At 44.1% G+C, this 20,873-nt stretch overlaps 1 protein-coding gene across 1 annotated transcript; it reads left to right on the plus strand.

The window, feature by feature from the left end:
• The first annotated feature begins 841 nt into the window (after positions 1 to 841).
• Positions 842 to 17,290, plus strand: LOC121318895 (cationic amino acid transporter 3-like). Its single transcript, XM_041256076.1, has 11 exons — positions 842 to 1,141; positions 9,633 to 10,024; positions 10,663 to 10,821; positions 11,234 to 11,527; positions 12,071 to 12,293; positions 12,638 to 12,777; positions 13,108 to 13,210; positions 13,408 to 13,628; positions 14,025 to 14,191; positions 14,530 to 14,638; positions 14,795 to 17,290. The coding sequence occupies exons 2-11, from the start codon at positions 9,655 to 9,657 to the stop codon at positions 14,932 to 14,934; spliced, it is 1,926 nt and encodes a 641-aa protein (XP_041112010.1). The 5' UTR covers positions 842 to 1,141; positions 9,633 to 9,654; the 3' UTR covers positions 14,935 to 17,290.
• The last annotated feature ends 3,583 nt before the right edge of the window (positions 17,291 to 20,873 follow it).

Raw genomic sequence — 20,873 nt, forward strand, 5'->3', positions numbered from 1 at the left:
TATGAATTGAAAGGGATGCAATAGTTCCTTTTTCAAGCATTCTATTTATATTTGTATAAATGAACTGTTGTTGTCTTTGAAATTAACAAATAAAGAAATGTGACTTTTTGTGTTTTATGAGGCAATGTTGGGGAGAACAGGCACAGCTTCTGTTTGTAAGGTGGGGAGCTCTTTTCATGATTTGCATTTGCACATGCTCACAAAGGAAATGCGAATTCCATCTATGTTGTCACGTGTCTTCTCAGCAGAAGCACATGATAATTCCAGAATAGGTCGGACAGAACCAGAATTCTACAGAATTCCAGAATAGGTTCGACAGAACCAGAATTCTGCAGAATTCCAGAATACGTCGGACAGAACCAGAATTCTGCAGAATTCCAGAATAGATCGGTTAGAACCATTCTAGAACGGGCTCAAACTTTCAATTTGCAAACATCATAAAAAGGCTGCACTGGTGATTTTTTATATTCAAATCTGTCTCTTTTTTAACATTAAAAGGGACATTTTCTTGGACTTTTGGAGACACATCTCATTTCAAAGATGGGCAGGTACTAGTGACTTCACTCTTGGCAATGAACAGTTTGTATATTATTTTGTCTTTGTTGTGGGGTCGTTTCCATTAATTGTCTGTATGGATTTTTTTCACCCTAGCATCTTCATCTCGTTATAATTTATGAATGGAAAATAAACACCGTTTACAACTCAAATTTGAAAAGGAAAACATTGACGTGTCAATGACATGCGCATGTCCGTTGTAACAAAGCCTTATGTGGAAATCCGTTTCCTTCACTTGAATAAAACCGAATAAAACACATCAAAACTCAAATCGAGCCGCACATGTACCGCACAGTACTGTGTTTCGGCAGGAGCCATATAAAACCAACAGTATTTAAATACAATAGAAGCATTTAATATATATATATATGTGTGTGTGTATATATATATGTGTATATATGCGCTTGTATGATAGTACGGCGAGTGCCCGCCTCCTCGACGCTGCGTATCCTCGCTGCCCTCAGAAGTTTGTGAAGAGGCTGGGTTCACATTGCTGGAAGTCTCGCCGTGAGGGAGGAACGGGTCTGTGCCGCTTGCTGTGTTAAACACCCTGCTTGTTCCTGGCTTCTTCTGTCCTTTCTGTCAGGTAATAACAAGTATATTCATCACCACTTTCTCTTCATAGCCGTCGCGTTATCAGTATGGTGTTCATAGTCGGTTATTCACGGAGCGGGCGGTATGTATGATGCCTTTCAAATCCACGCGGGTGTCGGGTTTCCGGACCGATCTGGAGAAAATGAATTACATTGTGTTACACTTTTTAAACGGAAAAACACAAGCATCATTTTACTAACGCGTGTTGTGTACAAGTTTGAATGTGTATATATATGTGTGTGTGTATATATATATATATATATATATATATATATATATATATATATATATATATATAAATGTATGTGACTCGTGTGCTCAATATAAACAGAAATGCTTTTCAGATTTGTAGTCAAGGTTCTGATTCTGAACCACACACATGATGTTCTTGTTAATATTACATCCGAAATGCGGGCTGGTTCATTATTGACTTTCTTTGTGTGCTGATGGCTTGTTGAAACTGTAGCTGGTATGTGCGTGCGTTAGAAAGTGTAACACACACACACAGCGATCACAAGTTAGGATTTGTCTGGGATTTCAGTCAAGACACGATTTTTTTTTTCTTTTTCGCGTTTATATCTGTTGCAATATGTCAATAATTTTTATAATTTACTGTCGTGCTATATAATCCCGTGTATTTAAGTATTGCAGGCATATCCGGTCTCAGTGTAAACTATTTCAAAGTTGCATCAGCCGTTCCCTTGCTGACGCCCCGCTGATATGCTGGTACTGTCAACACTGAAGCGCTGCCAATGTTCCCTGCCCCTATGCATGCAGCTTTGTTTTGGTGATCGTGTTTTTAATACGATCAGCTGAAATATGAATACAATAATATAAACACTGTAATCGGAGACTACAGAGGCGTAATCTTCAAACGACAAGTGACAACTGACGACAACCCCCGCCCCCAGACTCCGGAAATGTCATTTAAATTGCGATTCTTACGTGTTTACATTGAACACACATCGCGCCGAAATACAGTCCGAAGCAACAGCGCTGTTGCCCTTCATTGCCATTTTCAGTAGGGTCACATTCATTGGTAACATAAGCATACTGGTGTAAAGTGATCGTTGTCCACGATACTGTACACTGCGTCTGCAAGCGTGCTTGACCCCTTCGTGCATTAGATATTGAAAATAGCGGGGGAGAGGGGTTGGGCACACAATAAATATATTGCATTACTTTTTCCATTATTTTATACAATGGACAAATTGGAATACTGTTATTAGATCATCATGCATTTGCGTCTTCCACGTGTCCCCATGTAAAGACTAGAAGCGCGTTTGTTTTTATGAGGTCTCCATCCATGAAAGGGTTAATGGTAGGTTCTGAATGATTGTTGTTGTCATGTGATTGTAGTGACGCACGCACAGACACCCTCCGTCGCTTCAATACCATTGGCTGAAGCTCGCTTATTTGTTATGCAAACTCTTTAGGTAGATTGTTGGTACTGTATTCAAGGTCTTCAATGTGTTTTGTGTGGTTTCTTTTATCATATTAGAGAACCTTCCACTCCTTGAGCACCATTCAAGGTAAAAAGAAAAAAAAATTAAGCCATCCCTAGCTACATGCACTTTGGTTTGTGTGTCAAGTCTGTCACATTGAGAATGGGTTTAACAGCCCTAATAGCAGCCAATGGTGCAGGTCATCAACTTCACATGCCCGCTGAATTTACTGAGACAACAACTGCTTTAAAAAACAAAACAAAAAAAACTCAATTTGGTTTGCAGGTGGTGTTTTGCAAAGCTTTTAAGTGGACTTTGAGGAATGCCAGAGCTCAGTCCGTATTATAGCAGAGGAACGTTGGGTATTTGATTTGGGACTGTAGTGGAATTGTTTAGTTTTATTACCTTGGCTGCAGCAGAGAAGCCACGCTGGCACAAGATTTTGCTTGAGAGTGTGTGTGTGGTTTCTGTTGCTAAGTTACCATGATCCTTATGTATCCAGACTAACCATCAATGCTAATTCTACTGTATTAGCAGGAGGGAAGACAGAGCCCTTGAGCTTGAGGGGAATACACTAGCATACTCGTTTTACCACGCAGCTGAAGAGGGACAGCCCAGTGGCAGTGTTCTTTTTCCTCCTGCAGTGAGTGTTCCAGGCAGCAGGTCTTGCTTGTGCAGCGTGTTCGAGACTAACCTTACCTCATGACACCAGTAAAGACGTGGGTTTGGTGAGGCTGTGCTTGGTGGCACTGTCAGCTCCCAGAATTCAATGCGCTTGGCAGTCCTGGATCGAAATCCTGAGGAGTAAAGCATTTTTGCCCCTTTGATAATAATTGCTGTGAAAATGTTTTGCCAGAAAAGCAGAGCTTTTAGATTCCAGTTCTCATTAGAGGGCGTTTTTTTTGGATGAAGATGAGTTATTCGTAATCCTGCTAAAATTCTTCCAATTTAATAATGGCAGGCAATGAAAAGATCCATGTGTCCCACCCCACAGTATCAGACTCCGTCCAGGTGAGTCATAGAGCTGTCTGCACAGAGTAATGAAAGGTTATAAGAACGAGGATTGTCTGTGAGGATTTTAGTTCAGCCTAATTCATTAATCACTACCTGTACACTCCCAACCTTGCAGCACTATCCTCTGAGAAGGTAAGAGGGGTGGGGGGGTGCTCGGAGGGTCAGGCGCCCTGGCAACGCTGCACCTCGCTGACTCCCTGGCAGCAATATCACAAAGACGAGCCCATACTAATAGAGGATCTGGGGGGAGGCAGCGTCTGAGAGGCGATGCTGTAAAGATATGCAAACTCACGCAGCTGCCTGTCTCTGTTAACAAAAGCAGGCCACTCTTAATGAAACTATCATTCAGGAAGAGAGGTGGGGGGGGCACACACCAGCTAAACAGTGCCACAGGATTCTCATCAGCTACAGAGGTTGATACACAGAAATAGCCAGAGAACATGTTTTTGTGCTGGGCTGGCATTGCCTCACAACAAGCCAGTTGTTCTTGTCTTTCCTGTGGTTTGTTCCGCGCCAGTGCCTACATTCAGCACTCTACCTCAGCTAGATAACCCAAAGCATGTGTGAACGAGTCTTTATGCCAGCCCTGTATATACAGTTTACCTCAGTCCTCCTGCTTTCTGTCTGTCCCTGAAGCCCCTTGTTGTCACATTTATGCAAATGCATCCCTCTGTTGTCAGGACATGGACAAGGGGATTGCAAATGAGTTGGCTCAGGGCAGTGATGGAGGGAGGACCAGGGGCTGGAAATCCTGGATCTGAGACAAAGTCTCTGCTTGAAACGGACAGGGCTGCCAGCTGTCTCTGAGGGCTGAGACGATGCACAGCAGGCTTTGGTTGTGTGTTCTGTTAACATTGTTGATCTGGACACTGCTTTTGCTCAGAAGAGCCAGCTTCTCAACGTTCCGGTTTCTTTAGCATACCTTTGTCAAGTTGAAGGGTGTTTTGAAAACAAACTGGAGGGACTTGAAGGCTTCTGATGCCATGATAAAATGTGTGTGTGTGTGTGTTATTGTGCAGCTCGCTGAGGAACAGAGTGGTCGTTGTTGACATGGAGATTGTAGACCTGCTTTGCTTGCTAAGCGTTGTCCCCCAGGAGGTGGGATTGAAAGAATGGCCTAATCACTGTGTGAGGCAGGCATTGACAGGTTCCGCACGATGGAACTATGTGCACGTAAGGTTAGCCTGGTCCCCAAGACTGGTCAGCTGAGCACTAATCCCGTTGTGGACTCCACGTGGTCTCTACCTGGTGAGGGTCAGGGCCTGTGCGTGGCAGGATTAACGTCTCTGTACCTGAGAGAGGGGTGAGACACACACACACAGATAGAGAGCTAGGCAGGATGGCACTGCTATATTAAAGCTTGGTCGCAGCTTGTCAAGGTATTGACTTTGCTATAAAGACCTGGGTAACATCTACTCCTTTCCAAACCACACCATACCAATGAAACGTCTATAGTGTACATCCCGGGACCCCTCAGCAAACCAAAAGCGGCTTTACATGCCAGTTAAGCACAATAGCATGCTTGCAAAAATACATCTTCGCCTCCACTTTCAATATCAGCTGAAAGATACGCATTCGGCTGTGGGTTTCAGAGTGATGGAGCGTGACGGGACTGAACGCCCCGGACAGCGTTTGTTGATCTCAAACTGCGGCTCCAGAGATGGAGAAAGAGTGTGGTTTAGATATGCAAGACCAGAGCTGTGTACAACAGTAAAAGCAGTGTAGGACTGCAGTGGTACTGTCTCTAGACTGGATGCGTGTCAGCATCCTGGCTGAACTCTGTTTAGTGAGATCAGTGTTGCTAGTTACTGGGATTTTGAAGAGGAGAGCAGAGGGGAGTCCTCGTCTGTCTCTGCCTCTCCCTCCCAGGCAGGGCTTGATCTGCACTAGCTTCACACAGAGGAGGGGGTGGGGGGATGGATCACGCGGTGCAATGCTTTCCCAGGGTTACTGCGTTTTTCCTTGCAGTACCTCGTTACACACGTATCACCTGTCAAACGCATTTAAATATTCATCCAGCTGTGAGGCACAGTGGACAGGGTCTGGGTTCGCTCTGGCACATTTCCAGCCTCTCTTCATCGGACGCTGCTTCGTTTTTCTTTAGTAAATAAGTAAAAGCAGCAGACAAACAGCAGAGCAGAGCAGTGCCAGTGGGCTGCGTTACTGCCCTCGTGATGTATAAGGTATGCAGCAGCTTAAACCTGCACGCCATCAAATGCCCATATGAAGGTGACTTTCGGGGGCTGGATTAAGTTACCGTTGCTTTTAGAAACCAGGACAGTATATTAAAACCTCCGCTGGCAGAGTATTTGCAGACAGACCCGATTCTGTAACGCAGGAAGCACCTCCAGCCCCCAGTAGCCTTTGTGACCCTCTCCCAGACTTCCTTCAACACAAGGAGACAAGGGGGGCTGCCGTGGTGTTTCTGAGTATTGGCTCTTTTTACAGATTTCAAACCCAAACGCTTGCATACACGAAGCCTCAAGCGCAGTTTGAGCCATTCCTGGTTTTACTTTGAGTTTAATAATAAGACACACCCGAGCTTGTTCCCTGCACACTGGGGCTAATCAAGCTGGTAGTAAAACCTGGGCTGTGGACTTGCTTCAGTCGTTTCATTGCTATTTGAATGTTCACTTGTGCTTCAGAATAATAGTAGGGCGCCAGGTTGCAGCGGGTGTTGGTCATGTGTCACGCGTGCAGACGTGTGTGCATTCTTTATTTCCCAACAAGGCGTCTTTTGTTACTGCTTCTGCCAGTCTGCACGGAAAAAACATTCCTTAGGAAGCTGACAGCGATCTGAGAAACAGCAGGGCAGCCTACACAGCCAGCCCGAGCGGTGGAGCAGGAATATCCAGCCTGGAGTCGCTTAGGCTTGGAGCTGCAAGTGAACTGCGTTTCACACCTCGCAGAAAGCCTCCTGTCAGTGTAGAACACGCTGTGTGTCCTGCCTGGAGACTCGCTGTAGGAGAGTATGAATGTGGATTATATGTTTATGATAAGAGACCCCTGCCCTCACAGTGTATTAGCTTATTAGAAATCACGAAACGGAGAACACTGTGGAACCCATATCTAAATCAGAAACTTTACAATCAAAGCAGACATTTCCAGCCCAGGCAGGATGAGATGCATCGCAGATTCAGTGATTGGTGGATTTCCTAAAATGAAATGCATGAGCTGTACAGTGTTTTGCTACCTTGCTGTAGCAGTGCATGGCACAGTCAGGGGCAGAGCTCTTAGCGTGTGTGGTGAGGAGTGTTTTAAAAGGCAGCCCTACCTGTAACTGAGGGACACACCTGGCGTCCTGCATTCAGGCATCTGCTGTTCCAGGTTTTGGCAGTCACTTCTTGGTAAGTGTAAGTGGATGAACAGATAATGACAAAAATAGATTAGAAAAGGAACAGGGAAGTAAATATATATGTTTTTACAAGAAAGTAATCAAGTGAATCGGGGAATAAAACATGCAAATTATATTGCTTCATGGGTCTAGGAAGTTCAAGGGTCCTGGAAAGTACAGCACAGAGCAGACCACTGTGGAAATAGTTGTTGTTTTAATGTCCGTATCAGTTTACTGTAGCCTGCCTCTTCACACTGGCTCCATTGGTCCCAACCTGAAAGATCCCCAGCCACTGTAACACCTTTGTCTTTGTCTGTCGCTCAGGAATCTGCTGTTTCACGGTTGTTGGCAGGAAGGACTGTGAAACTCGAAGTCTTTTTTTAAGTATATTTTCACACAGGAAAGCCACTTGTTGATCACAGTGGAAAATGCAGCGCATTGTCCTTTTAGTAATTCTCTGGTTGTATATAATGTTGTATTGATGTTTGGCTACCAACATAGGCGCTAAGAAGCCAGTTTGAAGGAGTTGCTAAATTCTGGAGAGGAACGATATTGTTTTTTTTACTAGTAGTTGTAACTGATTAATCCCACGACTATCCAAGCTTAATCATTCTCAGTTCCAGGCTGTGTTTTACATGGAGTGAACGTTATTCTCGTATTTTCCACCTCTTTCAGTGAGCCCAGCTGATGAAAACCTGGGTTATTTAGAATGAATAGAGTAACATGTTAATGTGCGTCGTTTATGTTACTTTTATGTATACTTGAATTATAATTATAATATCTGCAGCATAATTGGCATTGTAATTGAATGATAGCATTATAATAGAATGATCACATTGGCATTGTAATTGAATGATAGAATTGTAATTGAATGATCGCACTGACATTGTAATCAAATGATTGCATTGGCATTGTAATTGAATGATAGCATTGTAATTGAATGATAGCATTGTAATTGAATGATCGCACTGACATTGTAATCAAATGATTGCATTGGCATTGTAATTGAATGATCGCATTATAATAGAATGATAGCATTATAATAGAATGATCACATTGGCATTGTAATTGAATGATAGCATTATAATAGAATGATCACATTGGCATTGTAATTGAATGATAGCATTATAATAGAATGATCACATTGGCATTGTAATTGAATGATCACATTGGCATTGTAGTTGAATGATCACATTGGCATTGTAATTGAATGATCACATTGGCATTGTAATTGAATGATCACATTGGCATTGTAGTTGAATGATCACATTGGCATTGTAATTGAATGATCACATTGGCATTGTAATTGAATGATAGCATTGGCATTGTAATTGAATGATCACATTGGCATTGTAATTGAATGATCACATTGGCATTGTAGTTGAATGATCACATTGGCATTGTAATTGAATGATCACATTGGCATTGTAATTGAATGATAGCATTGGCATTGTAGTTGAATGATCACATTGGCATTGTAATTGAATGATCACATTGGCATTGTAATTGAATGATAGCATTGGCATTGTAGTTGAATGATCACATTGGCATTGTAGTTGAATGATCACATTGGCATTGTAATTGAATGATCACATTGGCATTGTAATTGAATGATAGCATTGGCATTGTAGTTGAATGATCACATTGGCATTGTAGTTGAATGATCGCATTGGCATTGTAATTGAATGATCACATTGGCATTGTAGTTGAATGATCACATTGGCATTGTAGTTGAATGATCACATTGGCATTGTAATTGAATGATCACATTGGCATTGTAATTGAATGATAGCATTGGCATTGTAGTTGAATGATCACATTGGCATTGTAGTTGAATGATCGCATTGGCATTGTAATTGAATGATCGCATTGGCATTGTAATTGAATGATAGCATTGGCATTGTAATTGAATGATCACATTGGCATTATAATTATATGATTGCGTTGGCATTGACTCTTGTTCTGATTGATGCAATGTCACACTGGGCAGTTGTGATGAAACGGGATTTCTAGAACTTGTCCATTGTTCTGACTGTACAACTTCCTTATGATCGATAAGATACAAGCAAACTATGGTTTCCTGTGTCAGGTGTGTGGGAGGGATGTGTGCCAAACTGAAAGGGTAGAAAAGAGCCCCAAGCGCGCACACACACACACACACACACACACACACACACACAGCGTCTGGGTGCTGCATTTATAACACGAGAAGCTGCTGCTAGGACTGCAGAAGGAACAAGACCAGCCAGGGTATTGCTGTGTTTATACTTTTATTGTCATGTTGCTGTTTGATTTGAACACTAACAGGAATTTGGTACATGTTAACATAACAGAGAATACTTTTAGCATTTAGAGTCTCGTGGTAAAGTGATTATGAGGTGTTTATCCACAGGTTATATTAAAAATACATGTGTTTGATCATTTCAGCTTTAAAAAGCAAGACAACGATGCTTCCACAGCTAGGTCTTTATCAGAAACATCATTGTCTTGAAGTTGAAATGCATGTCTGGGCTTTGTCTGGGCTCGGTCAACCTTTATTTCATGAATGTACAGGTGTCTATTTTTTGGACTCCGCACCAATTACCACTGAGCACCACACCTGTCTTTTTGGGAACGCGTTTCTTTCTTTTTAAACACGCACGTTGGTGCCGAGTTGTAATCCTGCCCGTTGTCCCGTCTTGTGTTGGCAGCTCTTAGAAGAAGACTCTCGCCATGGCCGGTAAGAAGATGGCTCAGTACGGGAAGCAGCTCCTGCGCCGGCGTGCGCTGGACTGCAGCATGGAGGAGACTCGCTTCTCACGCTGCCTGTCCACGCTGGACCTGGTGGCGCTGGGCGTGGGCAGCACGCTGGGCGCCGGTGTATACGTGCTGGCGGGGGAAGTAGCCAGGGAGAAGGCGGGACCAGCTATCGTGCTCTGCTTCCTTATCGCTGCCCTGTCCTCTGTCCTCGCCGGCCTGTGCTACGCTGAATTCGGGGCGCGGGTCCCCAAGACCGGCTCGGCGTACCTCTACAGCTACGTGACGGTCGGAGAGATCTGGGCGTTCATAACCGGCTGGAATCTGATTCTCTCGTATGTCATAGGTGAGTGAGCTTTGTTAGAATGAAAAGATCGGGGGGAAGATGTGGGGTAAAAATAGTTGAGAAATCACTGTTTTTGGTTTAGGATAGACCTGAAATAGTTTGTTTGGTTAAAACCAGCAATTGCTCCTCGATTACAAAAATGGAAAGAGATATAAAAGGAATTAAAAAAAAAAAAAAAAAAATGGACATATTTCTAATGTAGTTTGCCAATAGGGTGTAGCTACTGTTTACATGCCAGCACTGAATGTACTTGTTCAATAGAAAGTGCAAAAAGAAAAGGTTTTATATCTAATGCCAAAAGGAGTGGACAGATTAACAAATATGATTCCGTCTGTTACACTTACATACTGCCCACAAGCTGTTGCTGAAAAGCACTTGGCAATTTTCCACAGAGCTTGAGTGAAGTTGTATCGTATCGTGATGTACCATCTCTCCAGGGTGATTAGTTTTACTGTTTAAGAATTCTCATTATTAGTAAAACAATGTGTACTGTATAGGGTGCTGTGTGATTTTAGACTCAAGGTCAGAGCGGTCAGAAACTGATGGGTAGATGCTCTGATCTCTCGTGGAGTGGTCCTGGGACCCTGCATGCCTGATCTCTGTCCGGAGCGGTCCTAACGTGTCCTCCCTGTCCTCAGGTACAGCGAGCGTGGCCCGGGCGTGGAGCTCCACGTTCGATAACCTGGTGGAGCAGAAGATCTCCATGTTCTTCAAGGCTTCCGTATCCATTAAGGTGCCGGGTGTCCTGGCTGAGTACCCCGACATCTTTGCCCTCATCCTGGTGATCCTGCTGACAGGTGAGGGTGTCCTAGGGACCGGGACCGGGACCGTGACGGGCACTTTCTCTTTTAAATTGTTATTGTTTACCTTTTTCATGTCAGAGTTGTTGGTTTTTTTTTTTTTCACATGGTGCTTGATGCCATCTGGTTTACAAACATTGTAATGGCACTTTATTTATTTATTTATTTATTTATTTATTTTCTGAAGCATATACTGGTGTTATTCGGGACGACTCATACACTGAACTACAGTGGTCTGGTATACATGAACTACAGAGTCCAGTAGATTGCTCCTAGCATTCTATTACAATACAGGTTTACTAGTTCAACCTGAACGATTCATTTAGTACGAGATCTAAGGTTTACTGTAAGTACCGATCTCGTGCGATGCCAGTGTTCTAACCTGCTCCCTCTCCCCCATGTCTCGCAGGTCTGCTGGCGTTTGGCGTGAGCGAGTCGGCGCTGGTCAATAAGATTTTCACAGGGGTGAACCTGGTGGTGCTGGGCTTCGTCATCATTTCGGGCTTCGTGAAGGGAGACACGCACAACTGGAGCCTGACCCAGGAGGACTTCTACAACAACCCCCACACCTCCTCCTCCAGCAACAGCAGCACCAACAGCTTCGGGGCCGGTGGCTTCGCCCCCTTCGGCTTCACGGGCATCCTGTCGGGGGCCGCCACCTGCTTCTACGCCTTCGTTGGGTTCGACTGCATCGCCACCACGAGTAAGACACGGCTTCCAGGCTCTGACTGACACTCACAAGTTGCTTTGTTACGGCAACTTTTCTCTATCGGTTCAATCTCTTGGAGATAGCTTTTAGTTAACTGTATCTATTTTCATTCTCTCTACTTTATCAACCCTTTGATTTATTTTCACTTTTACTTTTTCTCTCTCTCTCTCTCTCTCCACATCTTTCTGTCATTCCTAACTATCAATCCCCCCTCTATCTCTCTCTCTCTCACTCGCTCTCCATCTTTCTGTCATTCCTAACTCTGTCCCCCTCTCTATCTCAGTACACGTTCTTTAGAAAACAGCAGCACATCAGTAAATCTATTGAACTGAGAGGATCAGGAACACTTGTCTGATAATATTCGTGGGTGTCTGACGACACTAGCCAAGTGCTGCATACCAGGGGAAACATTTAAGAACCTGGAGCATTCCTTCCCCATGCACAGGTGGGCCTGTATGAAGTCAGGAGGTGTGTGGCTCAGCGAGTAGTGTGCTGTGCTGTGCTGTGCTGTGTCTCACTCTCCCATGCCACCCCCAGGTGAAGAGGCTAAGAACCCCCAGCGCTCCATCCCCATTGGCATCGTGGCCTCGCTGCTCATCTGCTTCTTCGCGTATTTCGGGGTGTCGGCTGCGCTCACCCTCATGATGCCTTACTACTTTCTGGACACCCAGAGCCCCCTCCCCGAGGCCTTCCAGTATGTGGGTTGGGGTCCCGCGCGCTACATCGTGGCCGTGGGCTCACTCTGCGCTCTCTCCACCAGGTGGGTAACCATCCAGCCTGCCCCGGGTGACAGCATTGATCACACGCGCGCAGGCATGCAGACACACAAACAGACTCACGCACACACACACACACGCACAGACGTGCATGCACACACACACACACACACACACTACTCACAGCTCTGCCAATACAGTGCTCCCACATTACTTCATGACTCAGTGATACACGTCTGCTCAATTTTTACAAGAACTTGGGCACGTATTGTGCTATACCATTTAATAATTCACCGCTCCTGATGTTTCTTTGATAGTGATAAAGCCCAGTTATAAAGTGGTATGTGACTAACCCTTGTCTCCTCTCCTCTCCTCTCCTCTCCCCCAGTCTGCTGGGCTCCATGTTCCCCATGCCCCGGGTCATCTATGCCATGGCTGAGGACGGGCTTCTCTTCCGCTTCCTGTCCCGCATGAACAAGAAGACCAGGACCCCCCTGCTGGCCACCATCGTCTCGGGGGTCATCGCAGGTACAGCGCGGGGCACTGGAGGGGGTGCATACGCAAACAAGTGTCAGATTCCACAGGAGGGGTCGTTTTTAAACGGCGTTCACACAGGACTGAAAATCAGTGCAGAAACAGGAGGCCTCCTGAATTGTTAACCTTCACCTGTGAAATGTAGTCCTGTGTGAATCGTCCGTTACTTTTAAACCCATTTTCTCAGAGGCTCTATGGTTTTCTTTTTTTACAGGACCGCCTGTTAGTTTTTTTCATTCCGTAATCTTTAAAACCAATGATTTAACAGATAACCCTATGAAGAGTGAGCGCTAACCTGGTCCTCTCCTCCCCTCTCCTGTGCAGCGCTTATGGCTTTCCTCTTTGAGCTGGCTGCTCTGGTGGATCTCATGTCGATCGGGACCCTGCTGGCGTATTCCCTCGTTGCAGTCTGCGTGCTCATCCTTAGGTCAGTTCACAAAACAAACCTGACCTCCAGCATGGCATTTGAGGGGGCGGTGGGGGGGGGTAGACGGACCGTGAATTAAACATATTGTATAACGTGCATTAAACAAAACCGTGGTAAGACAAGTAGCACGTACAGTAACGTGAACAGGACACTTCCTAGGATGCACAGCTGATGTATGCTTGGGTCCTTGCTCCCAGGTACCAGCCAGGCTCACTGAGCAGCCCCGGTCAGTGTGAGAGGATGGTGGATCTGAGCGGGGAGAAGACTGCGATGAACGACTCGGACAGCGGGGACGAGTTTGCCTGCGAGACCGTCCCTCTGAAGGAGAAGTTCACCATGAAGCTGCTCTTGGTGCCCAGCTGTGACTTCCCCACCAAGACATCTGGGCTCATCGTCTACGTCACCACCGCCACCATCTGTGAGTGTGAAAGGCTTCTTCAAACACTTAGATTATTCTCATCTGCGGCACGATGGGAGGGTGAACCAGCCTTGAGCCCAAGCGTTGCACAAGATCAGCAGCAGCAGATTGGCTAGCTCTCCATCTTCACTGTATTTGCACATACAAACGATCATATGACAAAGAAATAAAGAATATGAAAAACAGCAAGAAAGGATGGAACTAAGACTCCCATTGCATTTCACCCATTCCAGGTTTTACTACAAGCTTGATTAGCCACAGAGTGTATTAAACTCATAGTAAAACAAGGCATGGATCAAACTGCTATGCAGTGGGAGTCTTTATTTCCCTCCCTGTCGTGACAGCAGTGTCAGCGCTGGTTCCTGTGTTTTGAATCTCTCTCTGTCTCTCCCCCAGCGCTGGTGTTCACAGTGCTATGCTGTGTCCTGTCTGTGAAGATGCCCTCCCTGGTGGCCGGGGAGCCCCTATGGGTGACAGTGTGCGCTGTCCTGGCGGTCGTGTCTGTCGTCTGCATCGCCATCATCTGGAGACAGCCGGAGAGCCGAGAGTCCCTCACGTTCAAGGTGAGCTGGGGAGGAGGGGCAGCGCACGAAAGAATATATATATCTCACGAGAACAGTGAAATATTGAAAACAGGGAATTAGTGCAGAGCTGTAAAAGGAAGCCGACGTGCAGTGTAATGTCAACATGGCCCCCCTTTGTAAAGTACATTGGGGAGGTATTGGAAAACATCTCCCTTTCAGAAATACAACCGTGTTCCTGTTGTTCAAATGAACGAGCTTCCCCAGCTGTGCCTAGAAGAGAAACAAAGCATGCTTCTGTTTTATGTCTCACCTCTTGGCTGGGGTGTGTGCGGGTGTGTTGGCCTGTCTCCGTGCTGAAGGCTCTGTTCTGTTTCCAGGTCCCCTTCCTGCCTCTGCTGCCCCTCTTCAGTATCTTCGTCAATGTTTACCTCATGATGCAGCTTGACGCAGGGACCTGGGTGCGATTCGCTGTCTGGATGACTATAGGTGAGTTTCACAGCATTGCAGTACTGCCTATGCTGCAATCTCTGTACCAGATCATTTCAATATTGGGTTTCACTAGTGCTTTGCAGCGAGTGCCTGGTGTTTCATCTCAATCATACATTGAATGTTTTGTTGTATTTTCTCCTCCCCCTCCTCCAGGGTTTCTGATTTATTTCGCCTACGGGATCCGGAACAGCTCCGTGGCCCAGAGCTCGGCAGATAAAGAGGAGCCAGCCCTCGGAGCCAAGACCCCCATTTACCAGAAGGAGGAGCCTGGGACCGAGAGCTCCAGAGTCTGAGAGAGAGCGAAGGAAGGAAGGGAGTCCAGCACTGAACCAGGGACCATCGGCCACCTCGAGCAGGGGGGCAAATAAACCCAGAGAAATGAACTTCCACGTGTGTGTGCGTGTGTGTGTCTGTGTCCAGTACGTTCATGTATATGTTGTATCATACTGTATAGAGATATTTATTTGTATACATTAAATGTACTTGCTTGGGTTTAGGGAATGGGATTCTCAGCGCGCAGGAGTGAATCTGTCCGCTGTGCAAAACGGAGTCTTCCTTCAAACCCTGTTGCAAAATGACCTGTGCAGTACAAGTCAGATTGTACATGTGTACGCATCTGTATATTAAACCTGGCTGTCCACAGCTGTTACAGTATGCATATATACAGTGTGTGTATGCAAGTGTGCAGACAACGGGTGTTTATTTGCATGTAAATTATAGAGCAGTAATCCCATAACAGGCTTTTAGAAAACTGTGTCGTGAACTGAACTGCAATCCAGAAATTCGAAGCGGACAGCAGCCTCACTACGAGCCGGGCGCGCCTGCCACTGCCTCATTGTTTTATGTAATCACTGAACGTCGGTGTGAAGCAAAGCCTTCTGTACAGTATTACACAAAGAAATGAGATTTTTGCGAAGCAGGAATGTATTTTATCTGTAGCGTTTCATTTTACACGTGTGTGCGTGCACAGGGGGTGGGAATAACCAAAAAAAGTGAACTGAACTGAAAATACTAGGCTAGACGAATCCGACCTGATCTGTTTGTTGTGTGGTTTTGCCATCAGTTACCATCTTAATCCCTAATCATTTACCGAGGTTTGTGTTTGTAAATATTTCAAGACGAGAGTTTGTTACTTTTCATTTGTTTTGATCTTTATCAGTGACCGTGTGTGTGTGTGTGTGTGTGTGTATACAGACCATATGTTTTTAAATGTGTTCATTGTCCTGTTGGATTTGTCGAGTATTGAGGCTGGTGAAGCCGAGCTAGTCCAATTTGTTTTTACATGGTTTTATTTTCTTGTTTTATTCAATGCAGTGTATTTATTTTTCATGAAAGCCCTGTTGCATTAATTGAGATGCATTGACCTCCTTTTGTCAACAGCACAATCTGGCTTCTGCGCCCTCGTCCTGTATTGTAAATATAGCCCTAGTTTCACCGTTCTTTTTGATTCCTGTGTTACAGCGTACAGATTAATAATAATAATAATATTATGTGGTTGATTGATGATTTCTGTATCCAGTGTATTGTATCTATATTTAGAATTTAGTTTCAATCAAACCTCGTTTGTCTCCAGGATCGTTCCCAGTAAACAGGAGTAGCTTCCCATTCCCTTCCAGAAGAGATGTACAGACAGACAGACAGACAGGCATGACTACTGTGGTGTTAAAGACCTTGTTTCAGTTCTTATGAAAGCACCCCTTGGTTTTTAATGACTGGATTATGCAGTATGTTTTGTAATGGCAGTGATGGTCCGAAACACAGCTACAAAACAGATCCCAGTGTTACTGTGTGCAGCCCAGCAATGCAGGGGAGCGAGTCTATTACAATAAGATGTATTTCTCTCCCACTGGACTGCTACTCCCCCAAAGTAAAAAGCAGACAGCTTGGGGATACACAATATGATGTGTAAGTGTGAACACAGTGCCCCGAAACGTGTATATTTACTTACATGCAAATTGTAGAGCAGTAATGTGAGAACTGTTTAGAGCATGGCGCTGTGAAGTGAACTAGAGCAAAATGTACAAGTTGGATACGCTGGTATTGTGGATTACCAGGCTGAAAGAGCTGCAGAGGGAGGCAGTCTGTGAGACTGTATGCTGAACATGCTGCAGCTGTGGTGTGTTTCACACTGAGATTACTCACGGCTTTGTGTTTACTTCAGAGCTGGTTTCTGTTGATCTGCGGCCCGCGCTGCGGTGATGATGTTCAGAATTCTTGTTTGGAGCTGATTCAGCGCTATGTATTAATATTTTTTTTATCGATTTTTGTAAATAGAAGGGTGATATTTTGGTATTAAGAGTACTTTTGTCAGAGAGAAACACTTGCATCTATTAAAAAAGAAGATTTTGGGCTGGTTGACAAGTTTTAGCCATTATTATTATTATTATTATTATTATTATTATCATTATCTACTATTTGTTCTAAAGCTAGCAATTTTGTGCTTATTAACATGTTCATTGTTTCTAAAGTGTTCTGCAGCAGACCGCTGTGCTTTTACTGCCGTGAAGATACAAACAAAAGCCACTGTAGCTGTTGTACTGTAACCCAAGTACACGTGCAACCCCACTGCAGCCTTCTGTTCTGTATCCACCAGACCCTTCTCTGTGTGCATTCTGGGTCCTGGTCTCTATGAAAAGCACCGTCTCATTTCTCTAATGTTGTGGATTCCTTTCTGCTTTTGTAAATGTATTTATTTTTTCTGTTCTGTTTGTACAGGCATTTGCTTTGTTTGTTTTTTTTAAATAAAAATCAGCATTAATCATTTTTGTATTGTGGTATGTTATATATCCTAGCGTCCCTTATAAACATTTCCCATAGTAAAGGCAACATGTAGTAAGCATAGGTAAGCATTGTAAAGCCCAGAGAAGTGTGGTAAAGCAAATCAAAATAATAAAAAGACATGATAAACCATTGTACACTATGAGGAAAGATGGACTGGGAAGGTACCATAGGAAACTTCAATAAGGGATAACCTATCATTTCATATTTTATTCCATGGTTTCGTTTACTGTTAATCTCTCAGTACATGGCATACAAACCCCACATTACAGCAAATCAATACAGCTTAATACAGGGTTGCTGACAAGGTGTTCACATTTAAAATGTCCTTGAGCTGTAAAACACCTTTTTTGCAAATGACCTGGAAACTGTTTCCTCGTCTGCTACGTTGCAAACGACTGCTGTAATGCAATTAGCCTGCTTGCAAAGACTTTGCTTCATCAAGCGATTGGGGAAGCCTAGCCCGGGAGCTGAACTGACTGTAGCTTAGCTGCACCCCAGTGGGGTCTTACTTTTCTTGCAGTTCTCTGGGCCCCTGCAGATCAGCTCAAAGGTCTGCTCAGAAGCATGCTGTTCAGGGGCACACTTAGTGTAGAGCTGCAACCTTTCCACAAGCTGGCTATTTCAGAGGGCCATCCCACTCCAGGTTTAATGTTAAAGAACTCGAGATTGCAGGGTCCACTTTGGTTCAATTAAACAATTTAGAACAGAGTTGGAACAAAGGCCAGAAGTGTCAGTGATAACTTTGGTCACTGCTGCTTTAGATGCAGTAAGGTTTAGATGCAGTAAGGTCATGGTTTAGATGCAGTAAGGTTTAGATGCAGTAAGGTCATGGTTTAGATGCAGTAAAGTTTAGATGCAGTAAGGTCATGGTTTAGATGCAGTAAGGTCATGGTTTAGATGCTGTAAGGTCATGGTTTAGATGCAGTAAGGTCATGGTTTAGATGCTGTAAGGTCATGGTTTAGATGCAGTAAGGTCGTGGTTTAGATGCTGTAAGGTCGTGGTTTAAATGCTGTAAGGTCGTGGTTTAGATGCTGTAAGGTCATGGTTTAGATGCTGTAAGGTCATGGTTTAGATGCAGTAAAGTTTAGATGCAATGAGGTCATGGTTTAGATGCAGTAAGGTCATGGTTTAGATGCTGTAAGGTCGTGGTTTAGATGCTGTAAGGTCGTGGTTTAGATGCTGTAAGGTCGTGGTTTAAATGCAGTAAGGTCGTGGTTTAGATGCTGTAAGGTCGTGGTTTAAATGCTGTAAGGTCGTGGTTTAGATGCTGTAAGGTCGTGGTTTAGATGCTGTAAGGTCGTGGTTTAGATGCTGTAAGGTCATGGTTTAGATGCTGTAAGGTCGTGGTTTAGATGCTGTAAGGTCGTGGTTTAGATGCTGTAAGGTCGTGGTTTAGATGCTGTAAGGTCGTGGTTTAGATGCTGTAAGGTCGTGGTTTAGATGCTGTAAGGTCGTGGTTTAGATGCTGTAAGGTCGTGGTTTAGATGCTGTAAGGTCGTGGTTTAGATGCTGTAAGGTCGTGGTTTAGATGCTGTAAGGTCATGGTTTAGATGCAGTAAGGTCGTGGTTTAGATGCTGTAAGGTCGTGGTTTAAATGCTGTAAGGTCGTGGTTTAGATGCTGTAAGGTCATGGTTTAGATGCTGTAAGGTCATGGTTTAGATGCAGTAAAGTTGGTTTAGATGCAATGAGGTCATGGTTTAGATGCAGTAAGGTCATGGTTTAGATGCTGTAAGGTCGTGGTTTAGATGCTGTAAGGTCGTGGTTTAGATGCTGTAAGGTCATGGTTTAAATGCAGTAAGGTCGTGGTTTAGATGCAGTAAGGTCATGGTTTAGATGCTGTAAGGTCATGGTTTAGATGCTGTAAGGTCATGGTTTAAATGCAGTAAGGTCGTGGTTTAGATGCTGTAAGGTCGTGGTTTAAATGCTGTAAGGTCGTGGTTTAGATGCTGTAAGGTCGTGGTTTAAATGCTGTAAGGTCGTGGTTTAGATGCTGTAAGGTCGTGGTTTAGATGCAGTAAGGTCGTGGTTTAGATGCTGTAAGGTCGTGGTTTAGATGCAGTAAGATCGTGGTTTAAATGCTGTAAGGTCGTGGTCATGCTATTGGTCAGTATTACTGGATTGATGTCACAGTTGTTTTCTTCCTTACTTTTTCATTACTATAATTTTAATCACCAGCACACACCCAGCATGCAAACACCAGAGTACATCTTAGGATCACTGTAACATACACATTACTGGCTAAACGAGAACGGGACATTACAACCTTGAGGGGTGCCTGAGAGATCCTGTCTGTATTCAAATACAATCGCTTCAACTCTAACCCAAAGCCAGGCTGCGTTGCACAACAGCGCTGCTGTGTAATAGGTCCCAGACTATGATGTGTTTCCTGAGCGGTAAAGGCAACCGGCAGTCACGATGTTGACTGGAGAGGGCGGGGTGCTGCTTTTAGAACATGACGTCATTAGTTAAACAAAAAAACAGCGGGGAGGGGTTATTGCTAAAGAGGTGGAGACTCGGCGTGGACACGTGAGTGACGTAGCTGCCGGGTGAATGCAGTGCATGCTGGTAGTTGTATGTTTTGTCACTATTTTGCAACATTGTAAACAAATACAATCATTTTTTAAAAAAAAAAAAAAAAGAAAGAAAGAAAGTAAACTTTTCGCAGTTACACATTCCGAGATAAACCTTGGTTGAGTTTGTATTACATGCATCGATAGTTTGGCTTTCTGTGCTAGCTGCATTGTTGGCTGGCCAGTTTGTCTACATCACCCAAGGTAGTTGCAGGAAGGCACACGAGCTTCCTTTCTGCCGGTCATTCATACATCCTCATGCTGCTACATTCAGCAGCGGGAGGTTATCTTTGCATTGCGTAAGCTCTGTTTTATTCATTGGAGTAAAACGAAACTGTAGACTATTATTTTCATTTGCTTACGTTTTTAATGTTTTTGAATACTCATTACATTTTAAAAGAAACATCCGTACACAGCAGCTTTTATAACTGTGTCTTATAACTGTGTATGGGTAGCACCTTTAAAATAATCACGAGGAATTGTATTATTTTAAGGGTAAAAGCTTGTGAAAAATAATATCTGTGTAATGCAGTCTTAACAAAAAAGGGGCAGACCAACACGTTTTGGAGGATTCGGCTCCATGATGAAAGCCGTTGAATAGTTTTGACGCTCTTCAATGCTTTATGAAATATAAATGTAACATTTTGTATAAGGACCCTTAAAAAATAGCATCTAGTTATATTTACTCTACATATTTTACATAGTCATATATTAATAAAAGGCTTAGGAACAAGGTTTGTTTTTAACGCGTTTTAAGAATACATAATTATGGATGATGAATGATTCCAAAAACGCTTTGTCGGTCGTTAAAAATACACACGTTTGGAAGCAGTTTTGTGAGGACTAAAACTACACTTCCCGGCACACCTTGCGGAGCGT

The sequence above is a fragment of the Polyodon spathula genome, chromosome 7 (genome assembly GCF_017654505.1).
Source record: "Polyodon spathula isolate WHYD16114869_AA chromosome 7, ASM1765450v1, whole genome shotgun sequence".
NCBI lineage: Eukaryota > Metazoa > Chordata > Actinopteri > Acipenseriformes > Polyodontidae > Polyodon > Polyodon spathula.